The following is a 17233-nucleotide window of genomic DNA, read 5'->3' on the forward strand; positions in this document are numbered from 1 at the left end:
AGAAAACTTTGTCAGAAGTCCTGTCCCTGTGTAGGCACCAACAAACTGTGAAGGCTTCGCCTCTTGAAGTTTTCTTGACAAATTAAACAGGCTGAATTTCTTCACCTTCTTAGAGAGGCAGTACAAATTTTAGGTTTTCAAACAGGCAACTGAGAACCTTGGCGATGTGATCCTTTCAAGTGCATGGTTTGACACAGGATGCAGACATGCTTGAAAAGAGATGAGGATCTGACAAGAGACTTCGAACTTCTTCATTTAAAAGTGAGTCCTACTGCCTACATAGCGAGGAAGAACATTTAGGATCATAACTCTAGGACAAATGGCTACAGCTAACACAGATGTCACACAATAGCAATGGGATATCAGGTACCCAGACACCTTCCTAAACCTCACTCTGGCTGTAGACAACACGTCTTCCTCTAAATTTTCCCTGTAAAAATACCCTTGAGCTATGGTTTTGGAGAAAGGAACTGAGATGCTCGGTTAGATATTGTATTTTTTAACTCTGTTGAGAAGGCTAGCCAGCTTTTTCCTGAAAATAAAGGAATTTCACCTTTCAGGAGCACAGCTGGGCACCGTGTTTGAAAAGCTCAGCCTTCCTAGGTGGCTCTACATACACAGTCCAGTGAATCTGCAACCAAGCACTTTTATTCTAAGACTGCTGCTGTCTTTCTTCTCTCATGAAAAGAGAATGAGGAGAGGAGGAAAAAAACCTAAAATTATATACATGCTATGAATGGAAAAATTCAAGAAAAAAGATACACTTTGAATGTTTCTGTTGAAAAACCTTTCCATTTCCAAAGGAAAAAAAAAAAGCATGGAAAAGAGAAACATGAAAAAAAATACTTTGCAACTTTGGAAAAAATTTGGCAAAAATATATAGATACGTATCAATTAAATATATGCTTCCTATAGGGAGACATCTGAGAGATGGGCAGGGGGATGTCTCTGTAGGTGTCGACACAGATGCACCCGCTGTCAGCTCAGCTGGAGGCGGCAAGGAGCTGAGGAGCTGACACCTATGAGACAGAGTGGGGAGGAGGCCAAGAACTGCACGCAATGCACCTGCGCAGTGCATGGAAATGCCAACCACATCCTGAAGCCCATTCATACAAGAAGACTTGGAGAAGCCGCTTGGAGCCTGAGGCTCCAGCCCTCATGGAGCACCATGTGGGGTGCTCAAGCATCAAGCCAGAGCACCCAACACCGTCACCTGCATGCAGGGTCAGTCAGAATTTGCTCAGCGTGGCGTGTGTGATGGAATCTGTCAGCCACATGCCACACCACCACTGCTTCCCTCTCCCATTCCTCTGATAATTTAGGGCAAACCCATTCTACAGTCTCCTTCCTGCACTGCCCGGTGCCAGGAGGCACAGCCCCAGGACAATGGTGTGGGCACACACAGGCACACCAGCGAGGTGGTGGAGTCACTATCCCTGGAGATGTTCAAGAAGAGGGTGGATGTCACACTGGGTGACATGGGTTAGCAGTATGATGGTGATGGGCTGACGGTTACACTGCATGATCTTAATGGTCCTTCCAGCCTTACTGATTCTATGATTCTATGAGTCTGTTTTCACAGTGTGGTCTCAGCTCCCTGAAGGATGATCAATACTGCCTTGGTTTTTCTTCTGGCATCTCCATCTGCTTTTTCCCATCTGTTGTCTCAGGCTCCCTTTAGACTGCAAGTTTTTTGGTGCAGCCACCGTCTTTTACTCCACTTACAGTGCCAAGCTCAGTGGGGTGCTGCCTCATGATTGCCGCTATGAAGGTGCTACAAAACTGCAAATAAATACTTTAAAAAGTCATATTTTCAGCTCACCAGGAGGCAGCACAGGTTTTGCTTTTCCTCACAGGATTCTTCTTAGTTCTGAATTATTTCTAAATAGTAAAGGAAGAACACAAATGAAGTCTCTCATTTTACCATGCAGCACTCTATACAAAGAAACTGAGGTATCTTGAAGGCACTGTGTTTTTTGTTGTTTTTTTGTTGCTTTTTGGCAAAAGCATTCTCATTGGTAAAGGTGAGAGTTCATGACAACAAAAGGCAAATACATACAAAGTCCAGATCTTTGTGAACCAGTCTTTGATATGGAGCATTTTCTGTTCTGTACATGTTTTGTACATGTCTTTGTACAGTCATTTCATCGAAACGTATTATCTTATTGAGGTTTTCATCTCTTGCCTTATGTTTGTTGATAAGCAGAAAACAGGCTCTCTACAGAAACTTTCCTTTTTCTGACATTTCTGTTTTCCCATTAAATCTTTCAGCAAATTCTCAGTGCTGTGTTTCTGTTGTTAACAGAACAGCAAGTTAAAGAGGTTAGGTTGATGCCTTGCAGGGTGTTTGTAAAATCCCAGTTATTCTGCACAACAATTCTGTGCAAAAAAGCGAAAACAGAAGTTTTGGAGGTGGAGAGGAAGCTGCTTCTTCTGCAGCATAAATAACAGGATGAAAATCACAGAATTGTAGGGGCTGGAAGGGACCTCTCGAGATCATCGAGTCCAACCCCCCGCAAAGCAGGTCCCCTACAGCAGGCTGCACAGGTAGGCATCCAGATGGGTCTTGAATATCTCCAGAGAAGGAGAATCCACAACCTCCCTGGGCAGCCCATGCCAGTGCTCCATCACCCTCACTGTGAAGAAGTTCCTTTACATATTGGTGCTGAACTTCCTATGATTCATTTTATGGCCATTTTCCCATGTCCTGTCCCCACAGTCTGCCATGTCCCTTTGACTCCCACACTTAAAATATTTATAAACATTAATCAGATCCCCTCTGAGTCTTCTTTTCTCAAGGCTGAACAGAGCCAGGTCACTCAGCCTTTCCTCACAAGAGAGGTGCTCCACGCCCTTTATCGTCTTCATGGCCATCCACTGGATTCTCTCCAGGAGATTCCTTTCTTTTTTGTACCAGGGAGCTCAGAACTGGACACAGTGCTCCAGGTGAGGCCTGACCAGGGCAGAGTAGAGGGGGATGATCACCTTACTTCACCTGCTGGTCATGCTCCTTTTAATGCACTGCAGGATTCCACTGGCCTTCTTGGCCACCAGGGCACACTGCTGGCTCATGGACAACCTGCTGTCCACCTGGAGCCCCAGGTTCCTCACCGCAGGGCTCCTCTCCAGCAGGTCATCCCCCAACCTGTACTGATACTTGCAGTTATGCCTTTTAGGTCCTCCCTCCTCAACACCAGGTAGCGGAACGGGAAGAAGAAACTAGACAGATGGGAGCTGAACTCATGGGAGGGTGATGGAACCACTGTATCCAGTTGGTCTGACGCCAGGCTGTGTGTCACTCAGTGGAGTACTCTCCTCATCAAATCAACACAACTCAAACAGAGGGGCTCACAAGCATGGAAATTCAGATCATGGGCAACTTACCGAGTCTATGCGACAGCTTGTCCCTGCAGACTACTTTGCAGTTAATTCTGGTCATGTGGCTGCTTTATTTTCTTTTTTTCTTTAATACATAACATTCTCTTAATCAGTTTGGATTACATTAAGTATTACAAGAAAAAAAAAAGAAAAAAAATGAGATAAATCCCATAAGAAATTGTAGACTCACTTGAAAAATATCTACTGCATCACGTTCATCTAAGCCGCTAATACTATCTAACACTTTTCCATCCCTGCACCTATTTTGGGTAATCTTTTGTGTGTTTATTCTCTCTGTTTAATCAATCTAATTCACACATATTCAATAGATTAAATTTAGCAACAATTATTCCTAGGGTCATTTGTAATATGTTCCCAGGTCCCATCTCAAGGATTGCCTCAAATTCATCGAATAATAATGAAAATGAGAAACTTCTTCCTCAGTTGTCTCTCCCGAAGGATCCCTCTGAATAATGTAAAGTCATGGGCACACAACATTTCTTCAGAGATGTAAAAAATGCCCTGTGTTCACATTAATAGAAATGACTTGAACATTTTTCAGCAATGACAATATCCTCTCATAATCATATCTGCTAAAGGATAAGATGGTCAAATTCTTGGGTGGTATAAACTGCATCACTCAGCCAAAGTTTTAGTACTGCAAGCACCTGTGCTTCTCTCATAAACTATTTTTTTTAATGCTGCACATTTTATTATTACACGGTGTCGGTGATTCAAGTGAAGGTCAGAAAATATGAGCATATGGTGAATGGAAGCAAATTAATTATAGCCAAAATATTCTCTTGCAGAGCAGACTTACATTTATCTTTTGGATATTGCGACTACTTTAAAAAAGAAGTGAATGTTCACTGATGTTCATATGCTGTTATTAAGTCGAAGTTCAGGAAATAGGCAGTTTTAAAACCAAGATATGAAAAGCTACTTGTTGATCACCAGACAAATCGATCACTGTAGCACAGATTCCTTGCATGCAAACTACCTGACAAAAACATGAGATTTCTTTTCAGATGGCAGCAAACCCATAGTAGACAATGACATTGACTCATTCACAGGATGCAGTGAGTAAAAATGTTCTTGCAAAGACAATACAAAGAAATGGACTGGTGAGAAACAAAGAGCACAGTTATGTGGGGGCAGCCTGGGAGGTGAGAGCTCCGGTTTTGCCTCATCGCCCCACAACATCAGACATACTGACAAGCTGCTGTGCAAGCGTCAGGCTGATGGTGATGGGCTTCACTTCACTCTCCCAAGGGACATGAGTCAGCTATGTCTCTACATGCCTTGGAGGGCTCATTAGAGCCATCCAGGTCCTGCACACGGACAAACTGTAATCCTTCTTTGCCCTTGGGCATCCCAAGCTTGCCTTTGGGCAAGAGAGGAGGAGCTGAAATGCAGGGATGGGAAATGGTGGGCTAATTGGAAATAGGGTAGGAAACAGGTGCTTCTACATACCCACCCAGGGCACCGTGCACATGTCGGGATCTCTGCAGCTGAGAGGGAGGAGGTGTGGGATCAGCATCTGAGGTTCAGTGGGGCAGTCGGGCCCTCACCAGGGAGGCTTTATGCTGTACATAGCCAGTGGTTTGCACAACAGGGGCAACACTGCTGCTCTGTCTCACCACATGGCATGAAGGACCCTGATACCAAGGGAGGAGAAACCATGCAAGCACAAAAAGGTGAGAAAGTGCAGATGTCGTAGAAGTCACAGGATGATGAATGTGAAAATACAGCTAGAAGACCAGAGTCCCTTACAGGGAAAGTTTTTACATGTAACTTGGGGCTCTAAGATTTCTGCAGAAAGTTCTGTATAAGATGAAAGCTGTGATTAGGGGGGTCTTCCAATATTTAACCCCCAGATACTGCTTTATTTTTATACATATATGTCTTCTGTTAAATTAAGCTCAGTGCATCTAGACATATGGCGATGCGATCTGTACAATTATACTGATAAGGTCACATACTTAACTGGCAAGAACTGGCAATAGCGTTACTAACTTCAAAGAAGTTGTGTCAATCTTACCAGTGAGAGAAAAGCACTCTCATTAACACAGAGGAAAGGGGGAAAGTGATGGGAGAATAATCTCACAGGAAATAATTATCTTTGGTTATAACAGCGTAATTCTAATGGAGACAGAGAGTCAGAGAGAGAAGAGGAAAAATAACATTAATCTGCTATTAACCTTAGCTGTGATCGGACCAGTTCAGCTGTATTGCAAGGTGATGAAGCTTTGCAAGTTTATTAGGTGCTGACGCAACCTCCTATGTGATGGAAGACAAAGGAAAATTAACACTGCTATTACTGACATCATAATGGCTTATGCAAACACACCTGTCTTTACAAGTTTCCCCCTCTTCTTATTCCCATTTCTGAACTATTTTTTTTTTTTTTAATATTCACATACAGCATAGGTCAGTCCCATTTTCTCAGGCTGGAAATGTCTCCATCCCTGTTCTTTAAGAGCTGAAGATGGCTGCTACCCTGGGAGCAAATACTCGCTGCAGGCTGTGCTTCTAACGTCCAGACCATAGAGAGATGAGAGAAAATGCTCAGAGAATAAGATGAAGATACACCATTCAAGCCAGGAAAAGTGCCTGACCTAAGATGACAATACGAGCATACTCACAGAAATGAAGAAAAAGGTAAAAATGTTGATCCTAGCAATATCTGCTTTTATATGTCTGCTAGCGATGTCTGTTCTGATCCTAACGTGTCTACTTGGTCCAAAATCACCAGCACAATTAGTACCTCTCACTGCTGGGCAACAGCAAGATGCAAGTTACTTGACTGATTAAAAAGCAGTAGCAAGTCAAAAGAAGTCAGAAGTCATTATCCCCCACCCCAAGCCATCCCCTCATCTGGCCTAACATCACAGCCTTACTTTCCTCCCTGGAAGCTCCTGGCACACCCACAGGGTTCTACATGAGCACCACACTTGCAGGCTCCATGTCTCAGCATCCATAACTCACAAACCTAATTTCCCTTGCCAGAGTTCAGGCTTGGGCCACAAGCAATTACTGTAACATAAGGGCATTCACTGCTATTATCGTAATAACGTGTGGCGGGATATGACAAGTATCCATTGACTTGTGCATGTGTTTAACAGGGTTGTGACTAATATTTACAGTGCAGAGTTTCACCCAATAATCTCAGTTATGCTTGTCATTAATAATAGTTTTATCAAGAGTGTTTATCTACCTGCAAGTGAATGCAGCGGTCCTAATTACAAGCTAGTGAAGGAACAGAATAACCTATGGAAAAGATAGATGGTTTCTTGACCAGTTCTGTCTGGTTAAGGCTTCTGGTAATGCATGAACAGAGAAATCAGACTGACAGAGTTGTGAATATGATCGAGGTCTGCTTTCCTGATGTTTTTTGAAAATAATGTGACAGTTGTAATGTACAATAAGATCAATTTATGGGATTAGTAGCAAAATTCCTGCTGTCCCAGAATCTGTATTGAGGCAGGGGAGGAGGGAGTTATTTTCCAGCAGGGAAATGTCGAAGAGGTTCAGCATGGGACTACGACAGGCAATGGACTGAGGCTTCTAACGTTTGTGGGGAGATTCCTCCCCACTGGCATGGTATTAACCCAAGATCTGTACTTCTCTGCTTTGTTCTCCTATCAGGCAGTAACCTTTTCCTTGAGCAAACACAGACTCAAGGGCTCATGCCACGCTACTGCCCTTCGAACTTATAAGTCTCTACTGAATCAGGTTAAAAAATGTTTATTGAGTAAGTGAGGACACAATAGACCAGTCAAGTCAATGGGAATTGTCACAAAGCTTCTTACTGTGAAAGAGGGGAAAAAAGGTCATCGTGGAGATCTAAAGAAAGGTTAAAATTTCTATATGCCATGTTTAAATCTACTGATTATTAAAAAAAAATGGCATTTATGAGCAATATTGTATCTGCAAATGCAATTTTAAAAGAGGCACTTGATATCAGAGCCATCCAGCAAGCTCAACTGTATTCAGCGCTTCAGGAATCAAAACCCACTGCTAGCAGAAATCAAGTCTGTTCAGCAGAGGTGATAAACCTGGATTTATTATTTTATTAATAGCAGCATTACTGTAGTCTCAGCTAAGGTGACACAGCTCACGCCTTCATCCCCTCCACTGATAACACACACAGAGCATGGAGGAAATCACAGCCATGGAATAAGGAAGAGATGGGCGAGCTGAGCCCAAGCTTTCTTATTTCTTTAATGGAATCAATGGTGTGGCACTAGATTATAGTGCTTAATCTAAAAGAGATTTTCATTCCTCTTCAGTCTCTGATTTTAGAAGTGATGTTGCTCTTTCTTCTTATTTGCCTACAAATACATGACTGCGCATAGACGTCTGTGAATGCTGAGATGCCTGAAAAATCAATAGCTTGCATTTTCAGAGCCCATTTGATCTGCAGACTTCCTATGGTGGACAAATTTTCAGAACAATCTCATGAGGTCGGAAAATATTTCCAGTTGGGGAAAAAAAAAGAAAGAAAAAAGAAAAGCAGTGAGTTTAAATGACTCATTCAAAATCCAAAGAAGAGTCTGCGTCACTGCTGAGCTGCAGCTCAGGAGTTAATTGAGAATGTGCTCCGGGGAGCAAATATGCACTGACAAGCAGATGGACTTGATGATTTACATCCTTTCCTCGCTGTTATTTTTTTCCCCTAATTATTATTATTATTACTATTACTATTGTTGTTATGACAAGTTCCTTGAGGCAGCAACTTTGTCAAATATGTTGTACAGTGCCTGATAGGTTGCTTAGGTCCCGCTGACTAATACATAACTGCAACGTCTCTGGTCCTTTGATTTGCGAGCTGCTAACCCTAAGCTCAAACCACCGGAAATATGGTGTCAAGTAAAGAATGAGCCATCCCAAAGTAGAAATTAAAGCTCTTAAAATACTTAGAAGCTCGATTTTTAATAGTTAGCATATAATAAAGAAGTCATTAAGAGTTATACTTTAAATAATATTGAGAGGTGAAAGAAAAGAGAGTAGATCGTTTAGTATGTGTTGATATAACATAAATTACAGAAAGTGGAAGCTAGCTAATGTGCTAAGGGAATTACATTTTGAAAATCTGTGTTAGTTATGGATAGTTACTGATCAGTTATGATATATTGGGCTGGACTGTGCAACTGTTAGAGAACTGAGTGTTTGTATAGAGCTGGGTATAAAATAATATAAAATGAAAGCCAACTATATTCTGGGCTGCATCCAAAGAAGCATGGCCAGCAGGATGAGGGAGGTGATCCTGCTCCTCTGCTCTGCGCTGTGAGGCCACACCTGGAGTACTGCGTCCAGATGTGGAGTCCTCAGTACAGGAGAGACATGGAGCTGCTGGAGCGTGTCCAGAGGAGGGCAACAAAAATGATCCCAGGGATGGAACATCTCTCCTATGAGGAGAGGCTGAGGGAGCTGGGGCTGTTCAGAATGGAGAAGAGAAGGCTGCAGGGAGACCTGAGAGCGGCCTTTCAGTATCTATAGGGGAGCTACAGGAATGAAGGGGACAGGCTCTTTAGCAGGGTCTGTTGTGGTAGGACAAGGGGAAATGGTTTCAAGCTTGAAGAGGCTAGATTTAGGTTGGATATAAGGAAAAAGTTTTTTACAGTGAGGGTGGTGAGGCACTGAACAGGCTGCCCAGAGATGTGGTTGATGTCCCATCCCTGGAAACTTTCAGGGTGAGGCTGGATCAGGCCCTGGGCAATCTGATCTAGCTGTGGATGTCCCTGCTCATTGAAGGGGAGGTGGACTAGATGACCTTTACATGTCCCTTCCAACTATGATTCTATAACAGAAGGGAGAATGAAGTCTTCAAATTCACCATTAATTTAAGAGATCTACAGTGAATGGTTGCTTCTATCACAAAGTTTCACATGATCTTGGACAGGTCAGCTGAGTTGGAGAGGGTCTGGGGATACCTGATCAGGTCTACTGTGTAGCACCCCTGCCCATGGCAAGGAAGTTGGAACTAGATGATCTTTAAGGATCTTTCCAAGCCAAGACTCTCTACAGTTCTGTGATTCCATGGTTCTATGAATGGCAATGAGCATGACACAATCTGTGCAGCTGTCGCACAACACATGGAGCTGCTGAACATGGCACTACACCAAATGTGTGGGGGAGATACCACCAGGCACACTGCAGAAGGACCTTCCAGTAGGGAGGGAGGTGATTTCCCAATTTGTTCACTGTAGAACCTAACGTGTCCTGGAGGGAGATGGTAGCTTAGAATACAATTAAATAAACAAACAAACAGAACAACCCCCCCCCCCGCCCCATATCCCCCCCCCCCACACACAAAACCACAACTAAGCAACTCAAAAGCTACTGGCTTTCATTTACAGTTTAATAGCATAAACACCATCAGCTGCAATCTCAGGCAGGTCCTCCAGTAACGCAGCAGAACTCTATAATGACAGAGGAAGCAGAGAGAATTGATGTTCAAGAATGAACGTATGAAGTTGTCTATTCTTGAAGAAAAGACTTCTTTAAAAAGTAGCATGAAATGCTCCTTAGACAGTAAGAGACTACATTTAGTTTGATACTGCTGCTCCAAAGTCCCCTAGAAATGTTATAAAAAAAATTATTTTGTTTCATCTTCTCAAATGGTCTGGTGTTTTATATGGTGGAAGTTTTAAATGCCCCTTGCTTTATGGAACCAATAACTATTAGTCTTTCCATTGACCAAAGGCAGCTTGAGTTTAAAACTAAAAGATCTGAACGTCTGCATGCAGCAGGGACTAAGTTGCTTTTGCTTCCATTCATTGTCCATATGGTCCTTGGCATAACTGAAAGTACAGCATGAATGTCGATAATTGGACTATTAAGATGACTGAAATGTTCTTCCCGGAGCAAGATGTGTCCCTCTGAAATGTTATCTACCACAAAATCCCAGCAGAACTTAAAAAAAAATTTGGAATATTTAACATTTTTTCTTCCTCTGCTGGAAAAAAAAGCAACAACATAGAAAAACTTGGGCCTTGGAGAGCAAGCATTTATTGCAGAGTTCCAAGAGTGTTCTTCTGAGTATAGAAGACAAAAGCATCTGTAAAAATCAGGAGGTACAGCAGGTTTTATATGGTGTGGCAAATGTGGCATTCACCTCCAGCAGGATCCTAAGCTGTCTCAATAAGTGCAAAGAGAGAACAGCCTTCAAAGTGGTATTATCTTCCTTAGCATTCATATCAATTAAAACCTGACACTCACTACTCCCAAATTAGCTTATATAAATATTAATATTACTTCAGTCTGAAAACATCCCGTCTGCCAAATCTTGATGTGACAGTTCAGAGACAACTTCCAGAAGCTGAGAATTGCTGCTCTGAAATGACATATTGACCTCCACGCACAGTTTCTAACCCTACTAGTGCAATGTGCTTTAAAGCCTCAGCAAATACTGTTTTGGGAATGCCAGGGGGCTGTCTTTGTTAAACATGGCCAGCAAGAGCCAAAGCAAGGTGTAAACAACATTCTCAGACAGACCAGCATGAATGTAGAGTCAACTCATAAACATCAACAGAATCGCTGTGCGTGAGAGCTATGTTTGGTCTGCTGGAGTGTTAGTTAAAATATCGTTTAATCAACATAAGGCTGAAGAGAGCCTTATTGGGTTTGTCCAATATATGTGGAACTCTAGAAAAAAAGAATGTAGTGGTTTGAATTAAAATTCATTATTTTCTTCAGAGCACAGAAACTAATAAATCAATGCAGTAAATTACCACTGTGCTGTGCTGTGAAATTAACACCCATATATGTGAAATAAAAGAAGAATTTACGGCTCTAATCAATCATTTTTTTATAACTCCATCACACATTTTATTTACCTTCTTCCACAAGCTTCTCACCCCCAAAATAACTCACCAGGCTGGGAGCTGCCGTGGCATCCCATGGGCTCAGTCCCTCTGCCTGCCTGGTCACTGGCTGCAGCCCCAAATCCCAGCGCCTACCAGTGCTGCTCCTCCAACTGCAGGAGCTAAATGCAGAGATCAAGTCCTCCCCTGCACAAAAGTCAAAGTAAGAAGGGAAATCCCAAGCTCCACATCAACCCCACCAGGTGTTAGCTTGACCCTGATGACAGGCAGGCAGTGTGCCAGACAGTGAGAACACTTCCATCACTGCTGGGTGCCCGATGTCACTGAGAAACAAAAGCACAGGAATCACTATGCCTTCCCCTGCAGTAATGTAACCAAGAGAGTCATTCTCAGCTATTTGAAAAAGAAGTTAACCACCCCCTCACAAAAATGTGTATGGCAATACCCCTTGCCCAGTAAAACTAAAGAAAAATCCTGATTTGCTGAATTGGACCCTAAGCTGTAGAAGTGGGCTCCACCAGGCTGCAGAACAAGGCTCCCTTGTTCTCGAGCGTGGGTGATTTATGGCTTCACACGTACTCATGTGCAACATTATTCACTTAGTGCTTGTACCTATGAATATCAGCTCACAAGATAAAAGCGCGCTCTAAGGTGCAGAATGATGGCCGTGTGCTAGGAAAAAAAATAGAGGTGAGAAAACAAAGACCTTCCCATGAGATGACACCGGTTAGCTGCATACGGGAGGGCTGTGTGCATCCCCATCTTAACTCTAACTCCATCCACAGGCACATGGCTCAGACCCCAAATAACCTCTATAAACCCCAAGCAGAGCCCCAGAGGTTCATCTGCACCCACAGCAGAGGTGGAGTGCTGGTGGTATGCTGGTCTTGCTTTCACAGCTCTGTGGCAGACCCTGGCTCTTAAGGGAGCAACTCTTCCTCTCTGCTCTATGTGGGGCAGCCTCACCTTGAGCACTGAGTGCAGGTTTGGGCACTGAAATATAAGAGGGGCATAAAGCTTTTAGTGGAAGTTGAAAGGAGGGCTGCAAAGTGTCTAAAGGATAAAAGACATAAGGAGTGGCTGAGGTCCCCTGGTTTATGCAACTTGAAGCAGAGCAGGCTGAGGGGAGGCCTCATGGCAGCTGCAGCTCCTCACAGGGAGCGGAGGGGCAGCGCTGAGCTCTGCTCTGTGATCCCAAGGGAATGGCACAGATCTGCCTCAGGGGATGGTCAGGTGGCGGTTAGGGAAAGGTTCTGCACCAGAGGGCGGTGGGTATGGCCCTGAGCTGCTGGAGTTCAAGGAGCAATTGGACAATGCTCACTGATATGGAACCAGGACTCAGTGACCCTCGTGGATCCCTTCCAACTCAGGATATTCTATGATTCCATGATTTACCAAACAGGTCCAAATGCATACTGTTTACTTGCAGTCCATCATACTTAAAATATCCATTCAGAGTTGGGCCAGTCTATAATTGTAGAATAGTTTGGGTTGGAAGGGACCATTCAGATCATGCAATTCTAATCCCCTGCTATTGGCAGAGACAACTCCCTCTAGCCCAGGTTGCTCACAGCCCCATCCAGCCTGGCCTTGAATGCCTCCAAGGAGAAGGCATTCACAACTTCACTGGGCAACCTGTTCCAGTGTCTCACCATCCTCACAGTAAAGAATTTATTCCTGAAATCTAGTCTAAATCTACTCTCTTCCAGTTTAAAACCATTTCCCCTTGGTCTGTCACTACATGTCCATATGAAAAGTCCCTCCCCAGCTTTCCTGTAGGCCCCATTCAGGTACTGGAAGGCTGCTATAAGGCCTCCCCACAGCCTTCTCTTCTCCGTGCTGAAGAGCCCCAGCTCTCTCAGCCTGTCCTCACAGGGGAGGTGCTCCAGCCCTCTGATCATCTTTGTGGCCCTCTTCTGGATTTGCTCCAACAGCTCCATGTCCTTCTTGTGTTGGGGGCCCCAAAACTGAACGCAGTAATAATGTAGGAAGTTACAGGTTTTCTACTAAAAGATTTCTTTTACCTACAAACAAAGCATACAAGGAGTATTGTTGCTTCCCCTATTCACATAAGGAATTAGGACACAAAAAGCTTGTAGGACTTGGCTGCATTTACAGTTTTGTATCAGAACAAGGAACAAATCCTGGACTCTCTCTACACCTGTTCAGTGCCTTACCCAGATGGCAACACGCTGCAGTAGTACATGTGCCTCAAGAAACTTCCATGACTTGAATGAGCTATAAAGCTACTGAATAAGAGCTCCACAGGAAGTCAATACGGTCATGAGCTCAAATGATAGTCATTTACAGTGGCAAATCCAATGAAAGATTTACCCTGAGCACATCAGCTAAGCCCCATCGGTTGGGTGTTGGAGAAATAGATCTGATTGCCGTAAAAGCACCCACATGCTTCAGAACTTCCTGTCTCCAGTTGAGGCCAACTTCTCCTGCATCCCAGAAAAGGACATTAAAATTTTGTGTCGGGGTCTTCATGCTGCCTGCAGACAACCAGCGAGTCACAGCAGAAAGGAGTCAGTTTGCTGGCACTGTTTGAACTCTCAAACCAAAAAAGAAAATAAAAGATCCCTTCTCACAAATGACTGCTCTCACTCAGCCCACACTCCCTTCCATCATCACATATTTGGGTTCACATTAAACCTTTTAATCTTGATTATACAGCACATTGCCACATTTACTGCTGCTGTGCAAAGTGCTCCATGAGTTATAGTGTCACTGAGTCCCAGCAAGCACGCTGAGCCGGCACACTACAAATCTCTTCTGCATGTGCAAAGTCACCGATATAAATGACCAGAGCCTAAATCACTGCATTAGCGAAGGTAATGCCCTGCGGGAAAGACCTGGCTGGAGATTTTGGGGATGTTTTCTAGGCAAAACCATCAGGCTTTTGTTCCTGGGACGCCAGCCTCCTGTCGGGAGGAAGGCTCTGAGCTGAGCGTGGGGAGGGCAGAACTCGCCATGCCTCAATACTTCACAAGGGAGGACGAAATCCTTCTGTTCAAGTGACAGAACTCTTTTTTGGGACAAGGGGCTTCAGAGCACACACACTTCATCAGCCTGATCAAAGGGAAAATAAACAAGAGAGAAGGGGCAGCCTTGGCAGCTCGCACTGCTCTGCATTTGGCACCAAGTGGGCTGGATGGAAGGGGATGATTTATCCCCTCACACAGACAGGCACTGGCTGGGAGCCTCACCTAATGCAATGGGGGCCCCCAAGGGGTTGCCAAAATGGTAAAATGTTAACCATGCTGATGCCTTTTAGTTCTCAGAAAGCAATTTTCTCAGCACAAATTGAAGATGAGCCATCCTCAGCATCAACTGCACTTCGAGAGGATGATGCTCTTGGTCTGGCACAATCTGCTCCAGCATAGGAAGGAGCCACCCCACACCCTGTGCCACTGGAAGCAGCCAGCATCAATCACCCACCTCTGGTACGTGACACCAAAACTCAAAGCCGTGTGGATAAGTGGAGTTTTGCTGAGCAGGATGCTCTGCAGTAGGAGCTGATGGAAGGGATGTGCATGCATTAAACATGGCAGAGTCCTAACTCTGCTATTTTGTCCATATGGGATTTCTGGGGCTGGGGGAGGAAGGGAAGGGATGCAGATGGAAGAGCCATCTTCGGCCATTTCAAGTGTTAAAAATAAGTGAGATATATGCCTTAGGGCTCACCAGATTGAACAAAGTGAATACACATGCTCTACGATTTCTTCACCTGGGTTTGTGCCTGAATGATCCCGACCCCTTCTTATGCTACGCACTGCATTAGGCTTGCCCAGCCAAATGGTGAAAAGTTATTTAGTGAATATCATTTTCTTATACCACAGTATAAAGATTCCCTCTCAGGTGTATTCCTTTTGTTTCTCTAGCTGCTTAGAAATTTGCAGCAGATATATATAAACTTGAAAAAAAAAGTCAAAACCTCAGACCAAAACCAGGAGCATGAGAACTGTGTGGACCCTCTGAGCTACTTTGACACAGATAAGCCTACTGCCCTTTGACTCTTCAACTCCAGCTCACACCATTAGGTCAGACAACCTCCCTGTACAGACCACGAGCAAGCGCAGATGATAAATGCTGGAATGAGGACTGCCTGTGGTCTAACACAGGCAGGCATCCAATGGAGTACCCATGACATTGGGTGACATCTACATCCTCACCTGCACTGCCCAAGGGTGGCACTGAGGGCATGGCAATGCCCAGGGTTGTTCCAGCATAGTCGGGCTGGGACAGACAACCACAGCCCCATCAATTCTTTTTAAGGCTGAAAGAATTTTTAGATCTTCTGCACTGTCTTTTTATATGAAACAACCTGTTCAATTTCATCCAGCTGCCGTAGCATACAGCCTAATTACAGGTGCTTGTCAAGTGTGGTGCCACTCACTTCAGCTGAGCCGCAACGCTTTACAAAGCATGAGGCTCTGCTTCATGAACTACAACAGCTTGAATCTGCCTCCCAGCACTGCTCAGCAAAGTCTCATCCCTACAGACACAGAAAAGAGGCCACAGCCAGCAGCTATTCAGTGACCTACAGAAGAGTGATCGTTGCAGCAGCATCAGCTGCCATGTGCTCATTTACAAGTGCAAAGGAAGATGCTTTAGGCACGTAACTAAGAAGAAAACTCAGCTCAAGAAAGCAATACAACTCCTGCAGATCCTGAAGGGGAGCAAGCCCATAAACAACAAAATAGCATTTCCTTAGCACCATAAGGTAGGATTTTGTTACCTGTTTTGGGATTGATTACAAAGAAATTCTGGGGATTTCCACTTGTAATCCGGTAAGCCAGTTTTTCATTCGTGCTGGAGTCAGGGTCCTGAGCTTGGATCTGAATCACAGATACATCCTTTGGGGAGTTTTCCATGACGGATGGGTAATAAATGGGTTCAGAGGTGAGCGGGGCATTGTCATTCACATCCTCCACCTCGATGTAGACTTCGATGGTAGCGTAGAGTGGGACGACCCCGTGGTCAGTGGCATACACTGTCAACCAGTAGGATTTGGTTGTCTCCCGATCAAGGACATCTGCTGTGTAGATAACTCCTGTAGAAAAACAGCAAGCAGAGGATCTCAGGAATAGGATCAATGAAAAACCACATCTATTTTGATTTGGCTGTATGACAGAAGAGTATGTAGACTTATTAAATGCTTCAATCTTACAAAACTAAATACATGCATATAAAGAATCTCAGCCACTGCTTCCAGAAACCTGCTCAACATCTCAGCCCTTTGCACTGAGAAAGACGGTTCTTCTTAAGTATCCTAATGTCATAACCAGTTCCATGCTGGGGCTGCAGCTGAGTAACAGAAGCAATGCCTTCCTTTTCTTCTGGCAATGCAAGTTTGTACAAACCTTGATAGGAAACGAGCTCACCATTGGCTGAATTGCACAAAGAAATATGGAGGAAACCGGAGCTCTATGATCAGTGCTACCATTGAAGGTGTCTATTTTGCCTTCTTCTTTTTTTTTTTTTTTTTTTTAAGAATCAAACTGCCCTGCAATTTTCTATGACGTCTTAGAGAGGCTTTAGGGACCCCATAACGGGCACAGATGACCCTTTAGAACCCCCAGCCCGCAGCAGCACCCAGCAGAGAGGGCTCTGGGAGCTGCTCAGCAGTGCAGGGTGCGGGATGCCGGGAACCTCTCTTAATGTACTATCTGCAGTTCAGCTGTAATTCATCTGCATTATTCCTCAGCTCCGGTCCAACAAGTTATGCATCAAATTTGGCTTTTTAGAAACTAGCAATTATTCCATTTATGACCCTGGACGCAGCCATGACCTTTGGTTTAAAAGCCAACTGGAAAGTCTATTACGTTTCTTAAAGAGAAGCCATGAAAATGCCTGCCCTGTACTCACGAGCCATCAGGGGATGGAATGGATTTGATGGCCTGATAAAGCTTTGGACACCTAATGATCTAAACATCCCTGGAGAAAACTTTCCTGGACATTTTACAGCAGAATCATAGAATCAGAGAATGGCCTGGGTTGAAAAGGACCGCAATGATCAT

At 44.1% G+C, this 17233-nt stretch overlaps 1 protein-coding gene across 19 annotated transcripts in view; it reads right to left on the bottom strand.

Annotated features, from left to right (window-relative positions):
• The window catches only part of FAT3 (FAT atypical cadherin 3), a 420810-nt gene that overhangs the window by 210397 nt on the left and 193180 nt on the right, over nucleotides 1-17233 (bottom strand). For all 19 annotated transcript variants that reach the window (XR_006931334.1, XR_006931335.1, XM_046900013.1 and 16 more), the window contains one exon: nucleotides 15952-16266. Coding sequence is in view for 17 of the 19 variants with exons in the window: in XM_046900013.1 (XP_046755969.1) it covers nucleotides 15952-16266 (315 nt within the window). In the remaining 2 variants the exon portion in view is untranslated. The remainder of the gene's footprint in view (nucleotides 1-15951; nucleotides 16267-17233) is intronic.

This window comes from Gallus gallus, chromosome 1 (genome assembly GCF_016699485.2).
Source record: "Gallus gallus isolate bGalGal1 chromosome 1, bGalGal1.mat.broiler.GRCg7b, whole genome shotgun sequence".
NCBI classification, from domain to species: domain Eukaryota; kingdom Metazoa; phylum Chordata; class Aves; order Galliformes; family Phasianidae; genus Gallus; species Gallus gallus.